This window comes from Lontra canadensis, unplaced genomic scaffold (assembly GCF_010015895.1).
Source record: "Lontra canadensis isolate GAN:19392208 unplaced genomic scaffold, GSC_riverotter_1.0 scaffold5, whole genome shotgun sequence".
NCBI lineage: Eukaryota > Metazoa > Chordata > Mammalia > Carnivora > Mustelidae > Lontra > Lontra canadensis.
Genome location: NW_022630999.1, coordinates 25,191,563 through 25,219,016, shown reverse-complemented (window position 1 = coordinate 25,219,016; position 27,454 = coordinate 25,191,563). Strand labels below are relative to the sequence as shown.

The window sequence follows — 27,454 nt, the reverse complement described above, 5'->3', positions numbered from 1 at the left end:
GAGTCATAAAACAAGAATCCAGGTGTCCCTGAAGCTCTGACCTCATGTCAATGGGCATGATTTATATTTTGGCAGATAGGGATTTATAGCCTCTTAAGGAGCTCACAATTCCAAAAGGTGAGGCTCCTATTTTCAACCTGGCTCTAGTTGTTTAGGTCACCAGTTTCTGAGACTTCATCTGCATTGTAGCTCACTCCCAAACAGAACCAAGAGACCACATCAAGCCATGAAGCTTCCATGTCTGTCACTTATATGTCCAAATAGACACACCTGTGTCACCTTATGCAAGTTAGAAAACCTTTCTGGGCCTGCTTTCTCATTTATGAAATGGAGATAATGGTAATAATAAAGGTTGTTTCATTATTAGGTAATATAATGTAGCTAAATAGTAATGGAGCTTAAGTGCTGGGCAGAAGATAGATAAGCATATTGTGTTGTATTGTGTTCTGTTGTGTTGTGTTGTATATTACCAGAAGTCTCCCCCCACCCCCGGCAAGTCCATAACAAAAAGCGAGAGACTGGATATTAAAATGACTAAAAGTTTAGGAAAAGCTTCTCTTCTGCTGCCTCATATTCAAAACAAATCTGCACAGAATAAGTTACTAAATACTTACCAAACACTTCCCCATATGCTAGGCATCCCCCACCAAATCCTATGTAGGAACAGAAATATAAGGCTCAGGAGTCATCCCACCTCTCCACAAGTTTGTTACATTGTTAAAAGTAAAAGAGACATGAAACAGTTAGGAAATAGGACCATAGTATGTCGGGAAATGGAGCAAAGAGAGGTGCACTACTGATATTCAGTGCCCAGAGTTGAAAGTGAAAGGTCGCATTTACATCTGCAGAGGCTCGAGGAAAGTCTTTTGGGGTGACATCTCATGCCTTCAGTACTCCCAAGCTGCTTCTCCATAATCTGGGAATGTGACCTTGATGACTTGCACCTATGAGTCTCTTGTCCCTTGAGCATGGTGTTTCGATGGCCATCACTGCTTTGTGCCATTCTGTGCTCATTTCTGCTTTGTGTGTGTGACAGGTGTGTGCACAAAGAGGTCAAAGAATGGACTATCCCTTGGAGCTTTGATACAAAGATGGGACTCTCAGTATAAAGAAGGACTTTAATAACAAACATAACTGGTTGTGTTAGGCTCATTGACCTCTGGGTGAGGTCACATTAATACATATACTCCAGTGACACTTAACCCCAAACTGCTGATTTGGGACATGTTCTCCCACCCTAATTTCAAGCCACCCCCAGACATGCCTAAGCATCCTCAGATACAGGGACTGTCACTGTGTCCCTCAATATTTCCAGTCAAGCCAGAAATCAAGGTACTCTGCCACTCCTCTGGCCCCCTACTATCCCTTTCTGGTACTTTTCTTAGTCCTGTAAGCCTGAAGCCCTCTCACTTGTGGACTGTAGCTGACAGGTGGGAAGGGTTAGCAGAGGGGAAGGAATAGCCAGGCAGGACACACTCACAACCCAGGCTCAGGCTGTCTTTAACGTAGATGCTTTAGCTTCTGTTCTATTTCCTGGAGCCAGGTCAGGGACAGAGGCCACACAACCCTTTTATCTCTTTGTCCCTTTTCAAATCTTCTATACCTTCTTGCCACTTTCCTCCCCCAAGGGAAAAAAAAGAAGAAGAAGAAGAAGAAAATACCTCATTCATATGAAATCATAAAAATAGACAATTTCACCCTCTCTAGTCTACCGTCTCCACAGCAGTGAACCTGTTTGCTCCAAGCTAATAATAACTACAATGATAATAATAGCAGTAGGAAATGCCATTTGCTGTGCAGTCATTAAACACTTCTCATATATTATTTTAGTTAGCTCTCACTATAACCTATAGAATATATTTCAGTTGTCCTATTTGATAGATGAATAAATTGAGGGTCAGACAATAAAGCAGTAGATTCAGGGCAGCACCACATGTAAGAGATAGTTCCAGGTTTCAAATCAGGCTCACCTGACTCCAAAGCTTTTAACCATTCTCTGGTACTGCCTCTACCTCATCACACCACTGGAAAAGCAATGGGACATTACAAGTATTCCTGAAGCAGCCACAGGGCCCTGGGTTCTCTTCCTTGGCACCATGGAAAGGGTACAGGTTCTAGAGCAAATTTTGTTACAGTGTACCTTGGCCAGGTCACTCCTAGCCTCAGTTTCCTTACCTGAATAATTTCCTTTCCTTACCTTTCCTTACCTAGAATTGGAAATCCATCAAATCCCTTCTCTCCTGATTTTGTTGTTGTTTATTAAGATTTTCATCACCATACACAAGGTCATCTGGATTTTCTCCTATGTTAACTTCTGAAAGTCTTAGAGTTCTGTGTTTTGCATTTAGGTCTATGATAAATTTTGAATTAATTTGGGGGAAAGGTATAAGGTCTGTGTCTAAATTCATTTGTTTGTCTGTGGACATCCAGTTCTAGCACCATTTGTTGAAAAGACCATCTTTCCTCCATTGTATTGCCTTTGGTCCTTTGTCAAAGATCAGTTGAATGTGTGTGTGTGTGTGTGTGTGTGTGTGTGTGTGTTTCTGAGTTATCTCTTCTGTACCATTGATCTGTTTATCTGTTCTTTCACCAATACCACATCGCCTTGATTACTGCAGCTTGAAGTCCTGAAGTCAGATAGTGATAGTCCTCCAATTTTGCTCTCCTCTAATATTGTGTTGGCTATTCTGGATCTTTTGCCCCTTTATATCAACTTTAGAATCGGTGTGTCATCATCTGCAAATGAACTTGTTGGACAGCACTGATTTTAAGGGTATTCTTTCCTGGGAGTTTGTGCCCGTAGCCGGAGCCCTAAGTCTTCAATCAGCTAGATTGAGTCCCTCTTTTCTGAACTTGGGAAAAGGATTCAGTATTTAGAGTTTCCTGTGTTTGCATATTGTGTCGCTGGGCCTGCCATAAAATGCAATCATGGGCATAAAATGGGTGTCCCAGCTGCGTGAAGGAGAGAGCGCTGGACCTGGCAGAGCGGGGAGTTAGCACTCACCATGATATTAAGAACCATTCTCATTGTCCTTGTCCTCATCATCGGCATCATCATCATCATCATCAAACGAGCTTGTATTTATTGAGTACTTACCAAGTGCAAAGCCCTGAGCTCAGTCCCTGTCATGGGTCATGTCACCAAACCTTTCAACAAGCCTCTGAGGGAAGTGCACATACTACTGTCAACTGAAAAAACAAAGGTTCCGCGAGGTTAAATAACTTGCCCAGGGTCACATGGGTAATAAGCTGCGACGCTAAACTTCAAACCCACTCGTAACCCCTACACTATACTCATTCTCCCTGGCATTCCTCTTTCACCCTGGGGTAGGAATGTGGACTCTTCTACATCTGCCATTCAAGCTTCTGGAAGGACAGCTGAGGTCAGCTCATCATCCTGTTTTGAATAGATACTCCTATAGACAACCAAACCTCCTGAGAAATCCTCTCTCCTCTAGTTCCTTAAAACTCTTTTTGTAAAACCCACACACTTGATGAATGGAGCCTTAAGCATCCTCTCCTTCCCCATGTCTCTCCTTTCACCTGCCTCCCCGTGGCATCCAGTTGGTTACAAACCTCTCTTGCTGTTTATTTCCCTCTTAATAAGCCCCATCTTCTCTCGGAAAGCCATTTAGCACAGCTCCACTTAATTTCTCCTTGAAGCAGAATCTGCCAGATGGAGTCTTCATCCCAAGCCATGTTGATCTGTCTTATTTTTAAACAGCAGTGAACACCCCATGAAACTAAAATAGCAGTCGGTTCCCAGGTGTGACTCACTGAGCAAGGAGGTGATCAAGAGCGCATGGAGTCATCCACCTGAGGCAGCTGTTCCGAATGACTTCCTCAGGTGGTGCCCAGCCAGCTGCTGACCACATCTGGGTGTCACTCAATGCAGGAGCATGCTGCTTTTCCACATCAGCTGGGCTCAGCCACTCATCACTTCCTCTGGCTGGACCCCGTTTGGCTATGCATCCTTGCCTTTCCCACAAACATGCTCACACTCCTGACTATTGGGGAGACAAAATGGACCCAGAGGACCAAGAGACCAGCACAAAATGGCCAAGTGAAAGAATGAAATGTCTCATTTTTTACCCTGTTATTTTTATCTCCAAAATACCTGATTTTTATCTCCAAAAATTCCTTTAAAATTTGACTCTGATTCTAGAACTAACTATATTTGAGTTAATATAAATATAATTCATCAAATTATGTACCAGCTAAATTGCTAAACCATATCCCTACACACACACACACACACACACACCAGGTTTTTTAAAGCTAACATCCCAAAATCATGTTGATTCTATAGCTTCATTATCCCAGACACATATAATAGGTTGTGTGCTTCAAGGCATATGTGCCTCTGTTTCAGGTGTACACTCACAAAGATGGGCAGTCTCTTTCATAAGAGAGGATAGGCCTACAACAGGGACTAAGAATGTTTCTTTACTTCCACATGTCATCCTAAGAAAGGATTAACCTAAAGGAAAAACAGAAGTGATAGTTACTAGTAAGGCAGTGACTTCCCTGGGATCTGAGGAATAATAGAAATCAGAGACTGGTCTGACTTTCTGCATCTTGGGTGGCTCCCTGACCTCATTATACCCATCATCCCAGTGGGAATTGACAACATTCAATCCCAGCTCACAGAAGTGACTGCTTGTAAAAATGTATATACCATAAGCTTATCTCCATAACTCTCCATCTTCCATAACCTTAAGAGCCCAGAGCCCATAATAAGCAGTGGAGTCTGTTATTAGAAGGTGAAAGAATGAGGGGTGTCTGTGTGGCTCAGCTGGTTAAGCATCTGCCTTTGGCTCAGGTCATGATCCCAAGGTCCTGGGACAGAGCTCTGCATCAGGCTCCCTGTTCAGTGGAGAGCCTGCTTCTCCCTCTTTCTTTGTTGCTCCCCCTGCTTGTGCTCTCTCTCTCTCTGTCTAATAAATAAATAAAATCTTTTTATTAAAAAAAAAGGGGGGGAGGAATGAGATTCAGTGTTCATAGATGAGAGTATGCTGGCCTTGCCTCTGATATGCCTATGTATGCAGCAATTCCAACTAGCACTTGCAAATCTTCTGAACCAGTGTGCTCTGGAAGTTTTGGCAATGGGGATATGGCTCAGAGTGTAAGGCATTTTCACTAAACTCAATTTCAAATACCAGGCAGAATGCTGAGATTATAGAGATCAACTGAAACCCACCATCCCCAAAGGCATTACCTGATAGGACATAGAAGTCAAAGCTGGGAGGTGGGGAAGAATGTGGACAGGTTGAGTGATAATCCTTTATTCCTTGGATGAATTTTGCTATAACATTTAGGAATTTTTTGTTTTGTTTTAAGCACCCTCTCAAAAAGAAGAACAACAACAAAAACAGTAAAGAAAGCTAGTCTTTCTTTGACCCTGTGAGGTTACTTCTCCCACGGAGAGTATGGGCCATTCCAGTTCCTTTAGGTAGCCTTATACTCAAACATTTATACTCTCAAGAAAAAAACAAATCCTTCCCGGAATCAGCAGAGAGACCATGAATTATTTGACAGTAATATTCACATTCCTGGCGGAGGAGTAGCCACCCCAAATACATCAAGAAACGAACAGGTATATTTCCGAAATGCCACTGAGAAAAAAAATGAGGGGTACTGTCCCTATTCTTTACAGGAAAAATAAGTGGTAAAATAAGTTGATGGAATCAAAAAAGTGTTTAGAAACCTGTTAAATGTCTTTCCATGGAAAGAAGCACTATTACTATTACTAAAATGCCACAGGTGCATTGCCACCCAAATCCTCAGAAGTGGTGGCATTAGTCATTTGGATAATATTGCCCATGGACTGATTATACCAGTGGCTGCTTTACTGTGCTTTCTGGAGCCATGGGAATGTCCACAGAATTCTGTGGTTCTTTAGCATGGCAAGATGCTCCCCAGGGGTGCCTGGGTGGCTCAATTGGTTAAGTGACCGCCTTCAGCTCAGGTCATGATCCTGGAGTCGCAGGATCAAGTCACACATAAGGCTCCCTGCTCGGCAGGGAGCCTGCTTCTCCTGCTGACTTTTCTCCTCTCTCTCTCTCTCTCTCTCTCTCTCTTTCAAATAAATAAATAAAATCTTAAAAAAAAAATGCTCCCCAGTACTAATGTCCCTGATTATCTTATAGATTCAGATCAGACCTTTCCTTAATTGGCCTTCCAGATGAAACCACACTCATTTCAGGGGATTAGGAGAGTCCTTTGCATAGATCTTTTGTGACAAGAACAATGGTGTCTTAGAGGGTATATTTGGGGTTCTCTAGAGGGCACCAAAGAAGAAAAGAAGACCTCAAACCCTTACCCACTTTAGGGACTTTTATGAAGTTAAAAAGGAAAAGCAAAATTCCAGTCACATCTCTTTCTCTGTGAAAGAGTAGTCTTGTCGTGACCAGGGCACCCAGATTCCAACAGAAACATTAACATGCCAGAGGGACTCAGCACCAGTGGAGAAAAACAGCCAAGAAGAGCCTGCTTCCCTGGGCCTGACTGGGCTCAGAGGTACCCAGCTGAAAACCAGCTGGGTTCAGTTGAAAAGACAGTGTGTACAATATTGGTTTGGTTCCAAATCCCATATTTGGAACATTTCCAAATACAGAGGAACATTTCCAAATACAGCCCTAGACAAAACAGCCCACACTTTCAGGACAGGTCTTGAAACTGTCATACAGGAGTAATGAAGGGCACTTGGAGAGTTAAATTTGACTTGGCAAGTCCAAAAGGCTTCCAGAAATACCTGATAAATGCCTTAAAATATTTACAAAATGGTAGAAGATGGAATAGATTACCCAGGAGAGCAGAACTAGTTCAGTATTTAGCTAAGTGGAAGGAGGACTTTCTAAGACGAGAGCTCCTTGAAATGGAATGTCTTGACTTGGGTAGTAGGGAGTCCTTTTGCTGATGGTGCAAAAGCGGAGGCTGCCATACCACCAGAGACCTGAGGAAAGAGGGGAATACTTTTGAGAAGGTAGGATCTCCAAGCATTGAAAACTGTGGGGTTGGATGTCAACTTGGATCTGGGCTTAGGTTTCAGATATTTTAATAAGACCTTGGGAAATTTTTCTTTGACCTTCGACTTCCTCATTTGTGAACTGGGTCTAATATTCATTTCAATAAGCTATTATACAAATAAAGAAAGTATTAACTATCACTAGTACTTGGCATAGTAGATATGCTGCTACATTTGTGATTATTGCTGTCATCTTATATCTGAGCTTGATAAATGGGGTGGGAAGAGAAAGTTCATAATTTCCTGGGATTTCTTTAACCCTCTGGTTCTATGATTACCGTGGGTCCCATCCCATCAAACTTCTGGTGCTATCTTTCTAATTCCCTGATTGCCCAGAGTTTTCCATTTCAGCATTGTCCCAGATCTTTCTACACAATGGTTTATATCCTCACTTTCCTAATCAGAAACACTCTTTCCTGAACAACCTTTCCTTGCAACCCTGCTTGCTACAGTGATAACTGGCTATTCTGGAAAATGATGTATATCAAGAGTACTAAAGTAATATGACTATGTAATCACCTTCTCCTTTAATTTTTTTTTTCTTCTGCTAGGAAGCAAGGATGAGCATAGTACCTAGTCTACAGCCAACAGTCAATCAAAACTCTAAAGGCTCATGAGGACAGATCTTCTATTAGTGGGATTCTATAGACCATACTTAGCTTTTCTAGAGAGTTATGACGGTGGTTATTTGGGGCAAGGTAGAACACTAAACAATCTTGTGACAGGCTCCTTGAGGGATATTTAGGCACAGGCCAGGCCTTCCTTTATTCACTTATTAATTCTCTAGAGAACCTTAAAACTCACTGTTGTTCTTCTACCCAAGAAAAGAGCGGAGCTACGTGCAGAAATGCTGGAAGGATGTGCGTGTGGGAGACTTCATCCAAATGAAATGCAACGAGATCATCCCCGCAGACATACTCCTCCTCTTTTCCTCAGACCCCAGTGGGATCTGCCACCTGGAAACTGCCAACCTGGATGGAGAAACAAACCTCAAACAAAGACGTGTTGTAAAGGGCTTCTCACAGCAGGTAGGGCTCTTTCTAACATCTTCATAGATGAGGTCAAAGGGAAGAAGCAAGCCAACTCTACTGGGAAATTGAACTTAGTCTGATAGCTAGAGGAAAGAGTAGGGGATGCCTTCTTTTCCCAAGCACTTAGCTATACTTAATCTTCCCAGCAAGCCTCTTGGTGACTATTATCCCTTTATCACAGATGGGGAAATAGTCTTAGGAAAGTTGACTAACTTCCTGAAAGCCTCAGAATTCCTAAGTGGGGTCGTACTCTATTAATGAAACTGTGTTCTGTGCTCTGAAGAGTCTAATATCTCTTCAGTTACCCTTAGGACTAACTCACTTTTCCATGCTTATGCAGTCCTTGCCCATCCTCCCCAGCTCCACTCCCTCAACCACTTCCTCTTTGAATCTTCTCCAGAACTACTTTGACTCCAGTATAAGCTACAGGAAGTTATTGCTAACTATTTTTCCACTTGTGTATATCTTACCTTATCTCCTTGAGAAACAGGGAATGATCATCACCACTTTTAGTTAACGCCCATATACTTACATGTATGGTACCATAGACATCATAAGGAAGTTACAACTGTTTAGTGGTTAAGAGCCCAGGCTCTGGAGGCTGACAGAACTGAACTCAAAGTCCAACCCAACCATTTATTAGTATTCTCACCTCAAGCAAGTTACTATTCTCTCACATCTTTATTCCCTCATCGGGGAAATGGGTACAAAAATAGTCCTTCTCCATTAGGATGATTCTGAAGACTAAAGGACATGTATAAAAATTATTTAGCATAAAGGTAGACACATAGTAAGAAACCCATAAATAGCTAGCAGTAAATGTCAGTGGTGTTCAGAGGCAATATGTGTTGATAAATTGAAACTAGATGCAATATTCCAATTTTCAATGAAAATTCCTCTTGGAAGGGTTGGTTTTTAATCTAGAACCTTCTTCTGCCTGTGGAAAAGAATAGAATTCTATCAGTTTCTTCACTCTGTCAGCCTTCGGTGAGAGAAAATTAAATGAGTCAGGGATTTAGGGGAAAGAAGGCAAGTGCTTCATTCCTCAGAGATTCTCTTGAACTAGAGTTCAGTTATCCAGATGGAAACTTCTTGAGAGAAGTTTCAATGACAACTTGACAACTGTGACAACTTGTTATACCTCACTTTGCCTCTCTCCAAGCACCCGATGAGCAGTTCTTGAAAAATCTCTTTGGTGTGATTGATTCAGTCCTCAGAAACCTGTTCTCTGACTTCTACATAGTTCTTCCCTAGTTCTCCTCTGAGATTCAGAGGAGATAAAGACAGCAAGGAACAAAATGTAAGGTTTGGTGCATAGTAGGCCCATAATAAATGGTCTGTTACTGCTACCTCAGCTGTATTTACTACCCTGGGCATGGAAACCACCATGACCACTTTGCTGCCATCTGCTTTTTCTTGCTATTTTGCAAGTTCAGTCTTTCCATTGGTCTCTCTCTGTCTCTCTCAAACAAATAAATAGAATCTTTTAAATAAATAAATAAATAAATAAAATTTAAAAATTAAAAAGTAGCCTCAGCCAGCTCTCTAAGAAGGAGGAATTTGGGCTGCTCTTTGCTACCTTGCTTCTCCCTTATATCAGTGTGAAAAGATCTCTGAACATAAGTAGAATTCTATTCTAACTCTTTACTATAGCATTTCTCAAATGTGTTGGACAGACATTGATGAGAGTTGCAGGAAAGTATATGTTGCAAAATCATAAAGTAGAAGACAATAGGTTACAAATTTTCAAATATTTCACAAAGTACTGCCTGACATCTCAGGTAATTTAAGAAAGCTCAAGGAGGAGAGAGGAGGGGGACTAGTATGTAGCATCTCTAACCATTTCACCACAAAGAACTTTTGTTCCACAGAACATACTCTAGGACTACTGCAGGAGACGTAGGATCACAATTTAGGGATTTGGTCCAAATATATTACAGGTGTTCAAGATGTACCATCATCACCACAGGGAGAAACTTTTAAAAATATATATGCATTCTTTCCCATTATCACTACATTATGGCTCTCTAGGACTGAGTAGGGGTTGGGCATGCATATTTTTTAAATGCTCTCCCATATGATCTTGCCATGAGCCTACCACATACCAGCTTTTTTGAAGACCTGTATGACAAAGGGAAGGTGTCACCTCAAGCACTCACAAAAAACCACTTTTAATAATAAGAACAAAACTACCATCTCCATGTTTCTTAGATGTGCCTGTGCTTTTCCATACATTGTCTCTTTTAGTCCCTGCAACCACCCTATGAAGTAGATATTACTATCCTCATTTTACAGATGAAAACTGAGCAATAGAAGTAGAATATTTCACTATTGTCTCAGAGAAGATTTTGAGCACCTACAGGTATGGTTTGTTGCGAAATTTGATATCTTAAAAAATAAGTAGTAAAAAATAAATTAAAAAAAAAAAAGCATTTCTTAGTTTTCCCTCTAACCCCTAATAGCTATAAGACCTTCACCTTGCCAAAAGGGTTTCTACTAACAGAGATTTATAGAAACTTCCCACCCCATCTGTACACCCATACCCATTTTTACCATCTTGAAGATGATGAGAGATTATTATATTTTGTTAATTTAGGGTCGATAAGCAAACTTTGTCCCAGCTCCCCTAGATCAGCATTTCTCAAGACAGAGTGTGCCAAATGCTTATTTCAAGAGATAGTTCTTAGAAAACAAGGTTCATTGTCAAATCTGATTGGAAAAACTGTCCTGTGGACCCCTCTTAGAGGGTCCAATGTACATTAACATAGCAAGGTCTCTGAGAAGATCCGCAGTCAACAGATCTTTTAAACTTTCTTTAACCCTGAGTTTTCAGAACTATTTCTTGGCACAATAATTTTAGCATTCCCATGAAAATTTGGGAGGAAAATTAACTTGGATTGTGGAGCATGCATGATCACAGTAGCTGAACAGTAAACAGAGAAGGACCTAGGCAATTCATCCTTCCCTTTCCTATATAGGTTCAAATGAAATCATAAACATAAAAGAGCTTCTCAAAAGTATCTTTCTCCTGTGACAAGTCACATCATTCTCAAGGTTGCCAAAGAGTCGCTTTCAAAATCCTTTTCTTAGTATTCAACTTGGACAAGGCCAACTTTTTTTTCAATTTAGAATTTTATCATGCTGGGTGATCTTTGAATTCACAAAATTATTGACCTGTTCTTAAAATATTTATTCCCACATCCCATTGCTGAGGAAAGGGAAGGAATCCAAAATTGGGCTTATGCTAAGGTCTGCTGAGCAGGTCAGAAGACTTTATTAGAGAATTAAATTGTACCATTCTCTCTTTGATGACATTCTGATACCCAAAATCTCTTCTTAAAAGGATTTCCAAGATGGGTAGGAGGCATTTAATACCTGAAAAGGAGTATGTGCCTTTATTTTGGTAAATAGAAAATACCAAAGCCAAAGAATCAGAAATGAATTCTTCCAATTAATATTTCAGATGAAACATATTCCTGGCTGTCTATTATCCAAATCACTGAATCCTAAGTCCTACTAAAACGTGCATCAGATCATTTCCTAGTGGCCAGCCAAGTGCTTACCATGGCAAGTAGGATATGTGGGTGAGCCTCTTTGTTGTCAACTGGGAGCTTGTTAAAAATGCAGAATTTCAGGCCCTGCCGTAAACTCAGTCGGAATCTGCAGTTTAACAAGATCCCCCACGTGACAGCCGTGCACAGCAGAAAATTGAGAACTCTGGCTTAGGGCATCATCAACTGATGTAATAATTGTGCTTATCTGTTTATTGCCCAAGTTAAAGATTTTTAATTGACTCTCCCTTTTAACTAGCTTGCCTTCCACGAAGGTTAGTGATTTTAAGCCATTTTCTCAGTTAGGAAGAACCACTGGAGCTCGGATCTTCTATAGTGAATGTGTGCACTGACTTGAACATATTTAGGCAGCAGAGCACTTTGCCGAAATACTTGAGGGAAGGTAAGGAGTCCTTTATCACCCTCCCATTTCAATGACGACACACCTAGAAAGAAGCAAAAGGTAGCTATCCTCTCAACCCTGCCTGCCCTGAGAACCAGAGGAAAAATCCCCTTTCCTGGGGGATTTTGTAATAAGACCTGTCCCTGGTAGGCTGTTGCAAGTTTCCCTTAAGAATGATAGTCTTTCTACCTATTGACCACTGCTTAAATGTTGAGCAGAGATCATATTTTCTAGAATCCCTTCAATATAAAATCTACATCACAATATATAATGATAATAAGTAATATCAATAGATAAGTTGATTGATCATACACTGTATGCCATGGGCAGGTCTCTTAAGTGTTTTAGACCTATTATTTTTCTCCTCTCCATAAATAACCATGCGAGGTAGGCACTTTGAATATCCCCATTTGACAAATGAGGCAAGAACAGTTAAGTAACCCTCCTATCAGTGAGCTGAGCTTGAATTTAAACTCAGGCAGAATTATTTTACTTTAACATTTTTTCTTTTCTTTTTTTTTTAAGATTTTATTTATTTATTTTTTTGGCAGACAGAGATCACAAGTAGGCAGAGAGGCAGGCAGAGAGAGAGGAAGGGAAGCAGGCTCCCCGCTGAGCAGAGAGCCCGATGCGAGGCTCGATGTGGGGCTCAATCCCAGGATGCTGAGATCTTGACCTGAAGGCAGAGGCTTAACCCACTGAGCCACCCAGGCGCCCCTTACTTTAACATTTTATTATGGAAATTTTCAAGTGCATTCAAATGTAGGGAGAATAGTATGATGAATTTGTAATGTGCCCATCACCCAATTTCAACAACCACCATAGCCAATTTTGTTTTATCTATAGCCTCGCCTTCTTCACTCTGCAAATTATTTTGAAGTAAACTTCAGTGTTGCAGCATTTCATGTGTAGATACTTTAATTAATCTAACTCTCAAGGATACAATTTTTAAAACTTGCAATGATACCATTGTCACTCCTAAAATATTAGCATTAATTTCTTGATGTCAGCTTTGAAGTCAGTGTTCAGTGTTTTCCAGTTTGTTTGACTAAGAATCCAAGTAAGTCTAAAGACCCAGATAAGTTTCTCTTTTACTCTAGGGGTTCCCTGCGCAGCTTTCTTTTTTTTTTTTTTTTTTTTTTTTTTTTTTTTGTTTTTCTTGTATATTCAGTTTTTGCTGCTGAATAAATCAGGTTGTTGGTCCTGTAAAATTTCCTACAGTCTGGATTTTGCTGATCACATTGAGTCCCAGCTGTGTCATTTAAACGTGTTTCCCTGTTCATTATATTTCTGTAAATTAGCAGTTAGAGCTCATGCCTAAATCTGATTCAGGTTAGGTTTGTGTTTGAGAGTATATATGTCACTTTTGCATGAATTGATTCCCTCCCATCTTGTAAAAGGTGACCAGTGAGTTTGTCTTTTTTGGTATCAATATGCACTGATGGATTTAAACAAATTTGATATGTGTCAAATCAGTGCAGTTGTTGTCTTTATTGATTACCCCATTTTTAGCTGGTGAGACCTTCTCTGAGTTGGCTCCTGAGCTCTTTTTCATGATCCCTGTAGTCTTAATAGATCAAGTCCCTTTCAATGTAAAATGGGATTTAGAAATCACAATAAGACATGTCAGAGGTATATACAGCTATTGGATTGATCATTATTTCCATGCCATTTAAATGGACACAACTAGGACTTTTTAAAGATTAAATAATCAAGATTTATGCTGATACTTGAAATTCAGGACTAGAAGACTTTATACAACCTCATCAATATGAAATATGTAAACCCTTCTCTCACATCAGACAAAGTCCTTAGCCACTGTACTACACAGCCTATTTTACTACACAGTCCCCTTGGATATTTGACACTCACAACAATCCTTGGAAGTAGACAAGGAAGGGATTAGTAACATTTTCAAGATGAGGAAACAATTGCAGAAAAATTAAATCTTATCAAAGATTACCCCACGAATGCAGTGTTATGCCAAAATTGGAACTCAGTTCAGATGTACGTGATTATTTTTCCCATTGCTGAAGTGATTCTTAGATCCTTTTAGGTATATATTTTATTTCTCAAGTAAATACAATTTTCACAGATATAAAAATACTGCAACTATACAAGTTTTGGTTGTAATTATTTGCAATAATAATAATTAGACCAGGAAGGAAATAACCCTACAAAAAAACTTACTTTTATTTTTGATAGCCCTCTGACCTATTTTTGGCCAGAGTTGTTCTAGGGCGTGAGCACCACACACACACACACACACACACACACACACAAAACACAAACATGGGAGATCCCCTCCCCTTCCCAGTGTTTAGCAGTATTTGGAAACTTCTATTAAAAAGTCTTTTTCTATTTTTGTCCCTTCAGGACCTTATGAGGAAGCACTGCTACGTTATGTGAAAGACATAATCATGCAAAGTGTTAATAGATGATAGCTTAAACTTTTCCTCCTCCCCACTATCTCCATATACCATGAGAACATAATTACCTTTGAAAAGTGGCCTTCGCAGTCATAACCACCAGGGATAATTGGGAATATTTCAGGCCAGTGTGGGAACTATTTGACGTCTCAAAAGAGAACCATACCAATCTAGTATAAGGATTAGGCAAGACTCTTCGTTGGGGCGCCTGGGTGGCTCAGTGGGTTAAAGCCTCTGCCTTCAGCTCAGGTCATGATCCCAGGGTCCTGGGATCAAGCCCCGCATCAGGCTCTCTGCTCAGCGGGGAGCCTGCTTCCACCTCTCTCTTTCTCTCTGCCTACTGTGATCTCTGTCTGTCAAATAAATAAATAAAATCTTTAAAAAAAAAAAAAGACTCTTCGTTGCATGTGACTGAATTCTGATTCATAGTAGCCTTGACAGAAAGAGAATTTACTGAAAGAAAATAAGGTGAATTGGGCCTTAGGGTAGTGTCAACCAGAAATTTAGAATCCATCAGTGCAACCCTCATTTCTTGTCTGGGTTTCTCGCCATGTTTGGCTTTCATCTCTCACAAATAGACCTAATACTCACAGCTTCACCTCCAGAGAAGGACTGGAAATTTTCCTGATGTCTGAATTGAAAGGTATCCCAAAGACAGGGACTGATTGGCCTGGCTCATACTGTGCACCCATCCTTAGACCAACCAATTAACTCTGGCTGGAGGGAAAGGATTCTGAGATTAGCATCCTCTACTTGGACTTGATGGTGGAGATTAGCCTATGAGGCAGGAGGGTTCTGAGCAGCTCACCAATAAATGTCCATTAAATATGTATTGTGAATCAGGGCTATATGTATCTAACTTACCTATGTGCCCTATCTCTGCCTACACAGCATCCTCTGTAACGTACCTAGAGTAAATCGTTCCTTCCTCTGTGCTCCCATCGACCACTTCTGTCACTCTCAACCTTTGTGCCTGCCTCACTGTAGTTCATTCAATGAATTCACTTTTCCAACCAGTATCCGATGAGGTCCTTTTATTGCCAGATACTGTGCCAGATCATTTTGTTGTTGTTTATTGGGGTGATGCACTACGATCATATCTTTTGTGAGCAACTGAATAAAAAAAGTTTCTCAAGTCGGAATTCATACTCTCTTCTCAGTGACTTCTTTTGCCAGAAACATAAGGTACAAAACATTGGCTCTCATGTCATTTTCTTTTGTCTCAGTTATCCATAGCCAGAAAAAGGTATGCAGAAAAGTTCTGTCTGTGCAATGGCCTGCGAAGGCACCACGGCCCATCTGGTGGCCATGTTTCAGGCGTCATGTAGTCCCTCATTCATTCACCAAATATCGATGGATTAGGTCCTCTGTGTCAGGTGCTGTAGTGTGCACTAGGGGTTCAGGTTTAAACAGGAGAGATACAAGCTGTGACTATATACGCTAACAGGGAAACACAAAGACAATGATTGACAAACACTCCCACAAATAATTAGTAATTGGTTCCTTCTAAGAATGACAGAAGAAGTCATTCTTTTTCCAGTATTCGCTTGGCATGCCAAACCCCTGCCTTAGAGGTTAGAAAATGTCATAGCGCAATTTCAAGATTAAATATAGTCTTAGCCCTGAATAAGAATCAGAATGTCTGTCCACTTGAATAAAGTCCACACAAGACTGTAAGGAATCCTTAGATAGGATCTCCCATCCACAGCCCTGCAGCCCAATCTGTGCGCTTTAGCGGGAATCTCTTGGGCAGGCAGGGAGACCCAGGGTGGTTGCATAATGCAGACCATCTCCTCACCCAGAGTCATAAAGGAAAGTAACTGCCAGTCACTCTGTTGCCGGTTATCTTGAAAAGAACTCTGACTCGACCGAGAGCAGGAAGGTTATCGAATGCTGGTAACTGTCTTTAGTTTTCAGATGGAATTCTCAGAAATCAGAAGGTCATCTAATTTGTATGCTGGGAAGGAAATCTTGGTCACCTGGCTTAGCAGCTAGGGAGTGACGAACGTTTGATTCTAGCATTATCCAAACTAATAAGCTTTAAAAAAAAAAAAAAAAAAAAGCAAAACTTTAAAATAGTATCCTCCTAAGGTTGCCTGCAGTGTATCTCCTGGGTAGCCACCTGGGGAGCGTTGTCTTTGTATCCTGAAATCTTGCTCCACCTACATGAACACTCCACTAATGAGCTAGTTCTGCTTTGTCATCCTCTCCCTGGTATGGGCTGGTTTTTCTAGTCATCTAGCCTGAGGGTCATGTAGAAACAGAATGAGAGCTGCACAGAAGTTTGGCAATCCCTGGTTCAATACTTCTTTTTCACAGGCTCAAAGTGAAAACTCAATAAATAAGTACATTCTGTGTTTAAGGAGTTTAGCTGATTTCTTTAGCTGATTTCCAGTTAACAGAATCTTTCTTGAATAGCTCCTCATAGCTATGGAGGGGTTTCAAGGTGATATAAAATGTATTTTTCTCCTCTAAGAACTTAAGACTATGGGCACCTATTTTTTTAATTTCAAGACCCTTTATGACTATCAAAAATCTTTGATAACCTTGCCCTGCCTAAGCCTTCTGACCTGAAAGCAATTGTCCTTTCAGTGTCCATTACTTAAGAAAATAAACCAAAAAGGTACCATGAATTTGGATTTGTAATTTACTGATCTCAAGAATTCCTAAAGAAATCAGAAAACTGGGGTGCCTGGGTGGCTCAGTGGGTTAAGCATTTGCCTTCCACTCGGGTCATGATCTTAGGTCCTAGGATCGAGCCCTGCATGAGGCTCCTTGCTCAGTGGGAGTCTTCTTCTCCCTCTCCCTCTGCCCCTCCCCTTTTTCATGCTCTCTCTCTCTTTCTCAAATAAATAAAATCTTTTTTTTTTAAAGAAAGAAATTAGAAAACCATGTATGAGACTTATGTTTCTGCTGTCTCTGGACAACATCCTGCTGCATATAGGGATTTATAGACAAGCTGCAATGTGTAATCTACCAGCTGGCTTATAGAAATAGCTTGATATTTAGCAATTAGAAGCATAAGATATTACAAGTTCCAAGTGAATTACATGGATATTAAGAATTGTCCCAGGGCACCTGGGTGGCTCAGTGGTTAAAGCCTCTGCCTTCGGCTCAGGTCATGATCCCAGGGTCCTGGGATCGAGCCTCACGTCGGGCTCTCTGCTCAGCGGGGAGCCTGCCTCCTCCTCCTCTCTCTCTCTGCCTGCCTCTCTGCCTACTTGTGATCTGTCTGTCAAATAAATAAAAATCTTTAAAAAAAAAAAAAAAAAGAATTGTCCCAAGCAAGACAGATTGCTACAATCTGTGGTGGACACATGGGTCCTATTGGGCCTGGCAATAAAAGTTTAAGAGAATTATCAATATGGAAAACTTACAAAGAAAGCATGATAAAGGAAAGGCCAAGAGGGTTTTTCCTTTGGGCAGACAGCATTAAATGCTAATGCCAAGCAAAGAACATGTATAACCTTTAGAATCAGACAAACTTGGGTGCTCATGAGCTGTGTACTCTTAGACAAGCTACTTAATACAAGCAACACTCAATTTTCTCTCCAATAAAATGGGGCTAACTTGTCCTCAGCACTTCACAGGAGAGCTGGGAAGATTGGATAAAATCAGGTCAATAAGGGACAGCATTCTGTGAACTGCAATTTTACCAAATAAATAAAAATCATTAATTTTTTTAAAGGCCAAGATATACCCATGGGACTGAATAGGCCACTGTTTTGATTAGACTTCTTTATTTGCAGGAAATGGAAATGATTCCGACTAACTTAAGCAAAATAGTAGCCTTGCAAAAATGCATCAGCAGGTAGGGTGGAGGGGAAGAAGCGTACCATGTGGCTCGCGTACCGTGTGGCTCACAGAATCAAAGGAAAGCTGAAAACCCAGGTTCAGAAACAAGAACCAGGAGCCTCAGTGCAATGGCCAAGTATTGGGAGCAGCAACTACTTAATGATCTCCATTGTTTTTTCTTCCTTGAGTCATTCCCCTCAAGTCAAAGTCCCACAGTGGGAGAGTCTAATGGGCAGGGCATCTTGACGTAGCGTCCCATCAAGATTACAAACCATGGAGGAGAGGTAGTTTCCCATAAGGAAGTGAAAGGACTTCTAATGAAAAGGAGGTAGACTGGAAGGCGGGTAGCCAGAAAACAACAAACAATTTGGAAACATCACTACAAACAATTTGGAAACATCATTCATACATATGTAATCATATTTATGAATCAACATGAAATTCATTTATGAAGAATAGAGGAAAATAGTCCTAGAAAAGTAAAAATTGAGACTGGTGCAGGAGAAATGGCCCATTCCTGTTACTGGAACATAATTTCATCCTCTTTGTTAAACCTCGGCCTTCCTGATGGGCCTCGGAGAATGCAGCTCGTTGATTCTGGGTCATAAGTCAGTGGATACCTTAACCGCAGAGAGTCATCTCACACTCGCACTTGGCCCACTTTCCTCTGCTTTCCCAGATACTGCCATTGATGCACCTGGGCTAAACTGGGAACTTTGAGTTGTTTTATGACTGCAATAACTGATTTGTGTCAAAAACCTCTCCATTCTTTCTGATTCTCTCTCACTTTCCCCCGTGGCTCATATTTTATGGGAATTCAATTAAATTTTTGAATATATGAATGAATGAGTGAGTGAATGAACGAATGGATGAATTGGAGACTAGTTTGGCCCATGTTGGAATGTTGGGATCTATTTCTTTTACTACTTTTTTTTTTAAATACAGATTTCTCATCATTCAATCATTAGGAACTCCCAGTCATAAAATCTAATCTTTTTTTCCCAATTGAAAAGAAAAGAAGGAAAACATCCTATCATGTCCTCTCCTGATAGACAGATAGGATAGAGTGTGTTCTCAATCTTGGCAACTTTATATCTCCTTAGCCTGGAATTGGTTCTAGAGCAATTCTCAGTTCTACCCCCAGGAAATGTCTATAAACATTTTTGGTCATCATATCTGGCAGAAAGAGAGGGTACTACTGGTATGAGATTGGTAAAGGCCGGGAGTGCTGCTAAAATCAAAGAATTAACCAGCCCCAAATGTCAGTAGTGCCAAAGTTGAGATACCCTGGTCTAGAAATGCCTTGACTGCCTACCAACTAGATGTTTATGTAGATACTAGAAAAAAGGATGAGACCAAGCCAATGACTCTAAGAAACAACTTTATAAAATGTAAAAGTCTTTTAGAAAAAGTCAAATAAAAGCATTTAATGGAGGCAAATCAAAGGTCAGCATGACAAGATGATGTAGTTTAGATTTTTCTTGCTTTCTTGTTTGACTCCCTTTAAGAAGGGTGAGGTGATCATGATGACTATAATAATGATGATTTCCAGGCACTGGGGCTTGCTTATTTTTTTACTAAGATATAATTGACTTATTATATTAGTATTAGGTATATAAACAATGATTTGATATTTGTATATATTGTGAAATCACAATAAGTCTAGTTAACATCCATCACCTCACAGTTATAATTTTTTTCTTGTGATGAGAACTTTTAAGATCTCTCTTAACAAGTTTCAATTATACAATGCGGTATTATTAACTATAGTCACCTTGCTGTACATTGCACTGCATGACTGACTTATTTTTTAACTAGAAGCTTGTACTTTTGACCCTCTTTACCCACCCCCACCTCTGGCAACCACCAATCCATTCTCTATATCTATGAACTCAGTTTTTTGGGTTTGTTTTTCAATTCCACATTTTTGAATTTATTATATCAGGTACTTCAATTATAGAAAATGGAAAAGAAACACAGGAAAGGAAATAGAGCTGAGGAGAAATCTTTTTTTTTAATTTTTAAAATTATTTTAATTCAATTAATTCACATAAAATGTACTATTGGTTTCAGAGGTACAGGTCTGTGACTCACCAGTTTTATATAATATCCAGTGCTCATTACATCACATGCTCTCCTTAATGTCCATCCCTCAGTTACCTCATCCGTCCACCCCCCTCCCAAAGGGAGATCTTAAACACTAATCTTTCCTTTGTGCATCAAAATAACACCATCGTTAAAAGAACCAAGTGTATGGCATCAGAAGTCCCATAGTTAAAGCTTGCCTTCTCACCTTGCTAGCTGTAGGTCTTTGGGGAAGTTACCAGGTCTCCTTAACCTTAGTTCCTTTACTTGTAAAATAGAGATAATAATAGTCTCTGCCTGGGGAACCTGGGTGGCTCAGTCAGGTAAGCCTCTGCCTTCCGTTAAGGTCATGATCTCAGGGTCCTGGGATGGAGCTCGGCTTTGGGCTCCCTGCTCAGTGGGGAACCTGCTTCTCCCTCTCCCTCTGCCACTCCCCCTACTTGTGCTCTCTTGCCCTCTGTCAAATAAATAAATAAAATCTTTAAAAAATAATAACAATAATAGTCCCTCTCTGATAGAGTTATTACGTGATTTAAAGGCAATAGCATGTATAAATATTTAGTTGGTTCTTAGCACATAACAAGCATTCATAAGTGTTAAAGCAATAATAATAAAAACAGGACAGAGAGGATCAAACGTATTGATGATGGTCACGATGATGACCACAGAGACAACAGTGATGATAATTGGCTTTGGATTCCAAAGATGTGAACCACAGTCACGGAGATTACTTACCAAAGACAATCGCTTTACTTCAGTCTCTATTTGCACATCTGTCAAAGTCTCCTACAGTCACTGGGAGAACTTAATGACACGTGCCTGGTGTATAGGAAGTGTTTGAGGGAGGAGGGTCTGGCCTGAAGGGTGGCAGAGACACACACACTCCTCTCCGGAAAGGGCTATCTTTTCCTGGACCCTGATGGCTCCCCCAGGCCATTTTGCTTATTAGTGGGGCTTTCTTAAGCTGAGTCAGAAAGAAACGTTGGATAGGTGGGTTTCATCCACAAGTTATGAAAATCTGTGCTGTAATAAATCAGAAGGGAATCAGAAACTCCTGAAGGAGGTTAATGTAAGGACCTTGCAGGGTTTGGCAGGTCCCTCCATGCCCTCCTGTCCTTGGACTCTCCTAGCAGCTCCCCGGAGTGACTACAGCAAGTCCTTCAAAGCAAGCAATCCCCAGAGCTTATCTTTGAAGATGGCAAGACCCACATGCCCCTCTTTACAGCCCATTTTGGGGAGGGAAGTAAGGAGCCCAGGGGACAGGTAGCTAGAAAGGGTCACCTCCTCAGAAAAAGAGGGAGATGGACAGAGGACCCAAGGCCAGTGCCCAGAAGAAAACGAGAACAAGGGACACTTGAGGAAGAAGGTCCCTGGGAAGCCCCAGCACAGGGACAAGGGAGGCCAACCTCACATTGCCGGCATCTGCCGGGTAGGTAGGATTCAGCAGACACCTAGGACTCACTGCAGCAGGATCATTAGCTCTGAGACCCGCTGCCACTCATACCTGAAGTGAGTTTGGATTTAGAAAGCCAGCAATGAGCCGAGCGGCATGGATCGGAGTGAAGCGCACACCTTAATCAGGGGCATGAAAGCAGCTGACAAATTACAGCGTCATTTGTCATCATCTCAGGACTCGGCAAGTGTTTGTCCCTGAAAGAATCAATCCCTGGAGAGAAAAGGGCCATATTTTTAGAAACTCCTGGGTGGGTAATTTATTTCAAGTGAGTGGAGAGTTTATTTATGTTGGCGCCCCCACAGATCCAATGGACAGTATATTTAGATGAAGCCAGAAAATGTTATCATTTCTTCTAATCAATTTGCCCCTTTGAACAGCTGCACCTTGAAACTTTCAGCAATAAATTCAGTTCCCATGCTATAAGCTCTACCGAAGAAACCATTTCTCACCCCACCTTTAGCATTCCTTCCTTCTACTGCATGGCATGTTACACCTGCTAAAACTTTCCATGTGGATTCTATTCTGTCTGCTGGGGCACAAATGAGACAGACAGGGGAGGTGGAGTTAGCCCCATTCCACAGATGGGAGACTGACGCTCAAGAGGTAAAAGGAGTATTAGCCCACGCGGGTAGAAATCAAGATCTCCCCTCCTCCCGTTGTGCCCTCCCCCACTGGATTGTAAAATTTTATATACCTAGATAACCTAATGAAAGAGAAATCATGGAGAAAAAGGCAAGCATGTGTCTGGAGTACTTTGCTATGGGAATGTTCACTGGGGGACAGCGTGCTGTGCAAGTAAACGACAGGAGTCCTCCAGTCAGACTTGGATTCAAATCCCAGTCCTGGGACAGCCATGGGCAGACTGCCTACCCTTCTGAGCCAGGGTTTTTCCATTCCTAAAGAGGAGATAATTGGTATTTCTACTTCACAGGATAATTGTAAGCTTAAAAATAAATAATATATGCAAAGTTCTCATCATAACAGCTGGCAGAAACGAATACAGTAAAGGCTGTTTATTGTGTTTTATTAGCTACAATTTCTACAGCATGTTCGTAATAGAAAAACAAATTGAGACAATATAAATGTGCCGTAGTGAAATGGTGAAATGAATATGGTGGCATTCATACAACAGGTTTCTATGGAGGTGTTAGTAAAGTTGTGTAAAAAATTTAAGATGTAAAAATTTCCAATTTACATGAACATCATCATTTTTTTTTTGAAATGTACAAATGTATGTATACCCATACATAGATGTATGCATTGGTATATTTTTAAAATTATATTTTTTTCAAATGCTACAAGTAATTATATACTCAAGAATATTAATTCTGGTTACTTCTAGGTGATGTAATTTGTAATCTCTTTTTGATTGTGTCTGTGCTGCCCAATGTGGTCGCCACTTGCCACAGGTAGCCATTTAGTTAAAGTGAAATAAAATCTAAAAATCAGTTTCTCGGTCATACGTCCACATTTCAATAGCCCCATGGGATGAGGGGCTTCCATATTGGACACACAGACTCAGAACACTTCCGTCATTGCTGCAGGTTCTGCTGGATGACGCTGGTCTGGAAACTCAAACCCAAGCCTGCCAGAGAATTGTGGGACGGGCAGGGACCTCCCTCTGCCGTGCTTCCAACTTGCCAGCATTTTCAGTGCATCTGATTCCTCCTTCTCACTGAGGATTTCAGTTTTCTTCTAACATTCTACAACTATCATGATGTGACAAAGCAGGGATTGCCTTAGCTGTGATGGTTTTAACAGTGCTTAGCTCTCCTAGTAAAATTAGATCCCTCTGATTTAATGCCCTCCTGCTGTTCTCTCCCTCACAGGATGTACAGTTCGAACCCGAACATTTCTGCAACACCATCGTGTGTGAGAAGCCCAACAACCACCTCAACAAATTTAAGGGTTATATGTAAGTCTCTAATGTCCCTATGCTGCTGGTAATTGTTTCCCCTACAGCTAGAATACCACATCCTTTCTTGAAATGGCTGAAGAGATTGAGGATGTGTCTTTCTTTTTACCATAAAGAAAACTAACAACATTGGGAAACTTTTCCTTTTTTTTTTTTTTTTTTTTTTTTTTGGCCAGAGTGGCATTTAATTATTTTGCTGGGCTAAATTTACTCATTTTTTTTAAACCTCTGGTGATGAAATAACATCAAAATCATGACCGCACTCTGATTCAGGAAAGGCAAGATTTCATTGAGGTCAGTGTTCTCACAGAGCTTGCATTGCATTGCAGGTAAGAACGGGAACTTCTGTGTTTGACAGACCTGAGTTTGAAATCAGGTTTTATCACTTACAAGCTGTGTGCCTTTGAGTGAATTCATTAACCTCTCTGGGCCTTGGTTGTCTTATCTGTAAAATACAGATTACAAGGTCTACATCATGGGACTTGTGTTTTCTATGAATTAAGTGGTTTATCGCACGCAGAACCCACAGCACAGCAACTGGCACAGAGTGAAGGGTTGATGGCGGCTGCGCTCTTGTCTATGCCTCAACTTTAGTTTGGCCTGAGAATTTGATGGTAATTCTGCACCCATATCAGACTACTGGTCTTAATGCAAAGATAGACCACAAAAGAGCAATGGAAACGATGAGAATATGAGCCCTCACACAGTGTTTTCACAGTTTCTAGAGTACTTACAGGGAACATCATCTCTTTCATCTGTCCAACCACCCAGGGAAGTGACGATTATGATCCTCATTTTCCAGATAGGGATAATCTAAGACTTTCCAGATACACCCAAAGGCGCACAACAGGTACCAGACAATGCCAGGACTTGAATCCTGATCTTTCCACTGGAGCCCCAGTATGGTTTGCATTGTTGTGCAGAACGAGGCTCAGCTTGGTCAGGTGACTTCTTGACCAATCGGGTCTGGAATGAGGCTTAAGTAGTCTTCTTGGAAGGCAGATGTCTATGCTTTCTCTCCGCCCACATTTTCTCTGGCCTGTGTTGTCAAGAGGAACAATGAGCGAGGGGAAAGGATAAGAACAATACAAGATAAACAGCGGCTTTTAAACACAAATTATTTTAAAATGCACAGACAACACAGATGGAGACAGGCAGAGAAGGGCCAGAGCTCCTGGCAAAGAGGAGGATTTGTTGCCTGCATCTGTTCAGGTGAACTTGCCACCTGCCCCAGCAAAGAGGCCATCCCTCCTGCCCGAGGTTTGTGGATTTAGTTCAGCCCAAGTCAGCTGTCAGACATTCTCATGTTAGAGTCCAAAGAATTGCAAATGGAAAGGACTCTGATTCAGTGCAAGTTAATGGGGCACTACTCTGGGAATCCTAGTGTTTGTGAAAACAGCATGACAGCTGCTATCTATGGCCTGGGTCCCTGAGTTCTAAGATGTCCCACGTATCAGGTGTGCGGCCTTTGAAAAACCTCTCGCCCTCTCTGGGCTTCATCTTTTTCATGAGAAGGATAATCCCCCTTCTAACTTCCCAGAAGTATGAAGAATCAAATAAAATGATATAAGCAAACTTAGTTTATAACCACAGTAAGGAATAATTGGTATTAAAAGGCATATTGAGTGGCAGGATAGCATTCTGGAGCCAGACTTTGTGGACTTGAATCTCCATTCTGCCATTTACTAGCTCTACAAACTTGCCTCAGTTTCCCTTTTTACAAAGTGGTTATGGTAACGTAACCTATCTTCCAAGGTTGTCATGATGATTAACCGAGTTAGTAAATGGAAAACAATTATAGCCAGACCTAGAAAAATGAAGTATTGAAGAACTAAAAGAGAAAGGCCCTAAGGGCTCAGATTATTATTCTTTTTGTTCTCCCTAATGCTTTGGGGAAGTTATATTTAAATTTAAATGATCCCAAAGGAAGGGCATCAGGGTTGATAAAGGTCAGACCCCAGGTAATAACTGGTGTTGGGTGGCTTTAGAAACTTCTTGTGTGAGGTGGAAAACTGCAATGCCCCTGAGACTAGAGCAAAGAAAAACCTCTTGGCTTTCAGGAGCTGCCTCCCCCATGTGGCACAGAGGGCTACTGTCCCCCTCCTGTGAGGTCCGTTTATTTCACAAGAGACGGAACAAAAGGAAGGTGGTACAGGAGAGAGGCAAGTGAGAGATGTAGCTCCATATAAGAGGACCCTTGCCAACTCACAGGGGACAGAGTGGGGGGGAGGAGCAGCACTGTCTGGTGGCTTTGGCAGACTTGCAGTCAGACCCCGTGGTCTGGTCCCTGTAGCCAGGCGAGACGGAGTATGGGAAGGCTGCTTGAGGGAACACTGTGTGGTCTTTGGGATATCCTATCCACACTAAACCATTCTGAGTGAGAAAACTGAAGCCAATGCTTTTTCAGCAGAACCCTGACTTTGAGGTGGGTAGATGATGATTTCCATAAGGATGGATAATTCCCTTTTAATGGTCTAGTCCCCACCAGGCCTCCCAGGAGCAATGAAGGTTGTACTTGAACTTGGAAACCAGATGCCAAGTTAATAATACCCATTGCTCTTCTGAAAAAAGGGAGGAGAGGGATCGTGTTCACTCACCACTTCTAATTCTGTGACACTAACCAGTGATAGCATGAAGAGGCCACCAAACCACTCCTGGTATTTCTTCATCCCCAGGGAGCATCCTGACCAGACAAGGACAGGCTTTGGCAGCGAGAGTCTTCTGCTTCGAGGCTGTACCATCAGAAACACCGAGGTGGCTATTGGCATCGTCATCTATGCAGGTCATTGACTTATGTTGTCCTTCCCCTTGTGCTCCCTCCTCCAGCTCCTCCAAGTGCACCTGCAGTCAGTGGGAAGCCACAACAGTTCTGAGGGGTACAAGCAACTTCCCATTTCTCAGCTAAGCAAAGTGAGACTAGAATCACAGCAGGTTATTTGGTTCACAGGAGATGTACTTAGATGCCAGGCTAACATCACTCATCTGAACAGGAAGAGGGATTCGTGCTCATTCACCTCTCATGGTCTTGTGACCCAAAGGCAGGATGAAGAGTGCTTTCTTGAGCCTGAGGAATAATAATCTCACCAAACTTAACAACTCCACCTTTGTGTGAAAACTGTGCCTCTGTTTCCTCCTCTAAGCAAATGGGAAGGACATTTGGTTCAGCCTCACAGCATACTCGTGAGGGTCAATACACGAAACAAATTATGTCTAACACAGTGAGCACTCAGGGGGTTTTAGTTGTTCCTTCTGCAGTTATGTGTGTATTATTTATTCATTTCGTGGTGCTCTAGCTTCTCCTTTCCACTTTGATCTTGCTTTCCAATGGAAATTTTTAAAAATCCTGGCAGCGCTTCTCACAATGAACCCGAAGTCTGAGAGGGCCATCTTGGGACTGCTGTATACCCAGAACTTAGCTAGCGCCCAGCACACAGTTGGTGCTCAATAAATTTCAGCTCTTACACCAACAACTGCAGACTCTTCCTCTGCAGAGAAAACTCAGTCTCCCTGGAGTGTTTACCTTTGCTGGAAGACCCCAAATTATGTTTTCCTGGGTCTCCCACTCACTAGGACATCTTGAAATATTTTGCTTGTTTGGTATTTTCTTTGGTTTGATTTGATGGATAGGGCAGAGCATTTAAACATCAATCTACCTGAAGATTCACTTTTTGGAACTGTCAGAGAAAAACAGGCTTTTAAACAAGTGATGTTCCAGTCTAGCTAGCTTTCCCTAACTTGGTGGAGGGGGATTGTTTGTCAGTT

General features: G+C 41.3%; 1 protein-coding gene across 3 annotated transcripts in view; it reads left to right on the top strand.

The window, feature by feature from the left end:
- The window catches only part of ATP10B (ATPase phospholipid transporting 10B (putative)), a 99,252-nt gene that overhangs the window by 9,973 nt on the left and 61,825 nt on the right, over nucleotides 1-27,454 (top strand). The window contains exons 3-5 of one of the 3 annotated variants that reach the window (XM_032851724.1): nucleotides 7,851-8,055; nucleotides 23,607-23,692; nucleotides 26,368-26,474. In XM_032851724.1, coding sequence (XP_032707615.1) covers nucleotides 7,851-8,055; nucleotides 23,607-23,692; nucleotides 26,368-26,474 — 398 coding nt within the window. Of the gene's footprint in view, nucleotides 1-7,850; nucleotides 8,056-23,320; nucleotides 23,693-26,367; nucleotides 26,475-27,454 lie in introns of those variants that run through there. The other 2 variants (XM_032851726.1, XM_032851725.1) reach the window with 2 other exon arrangements.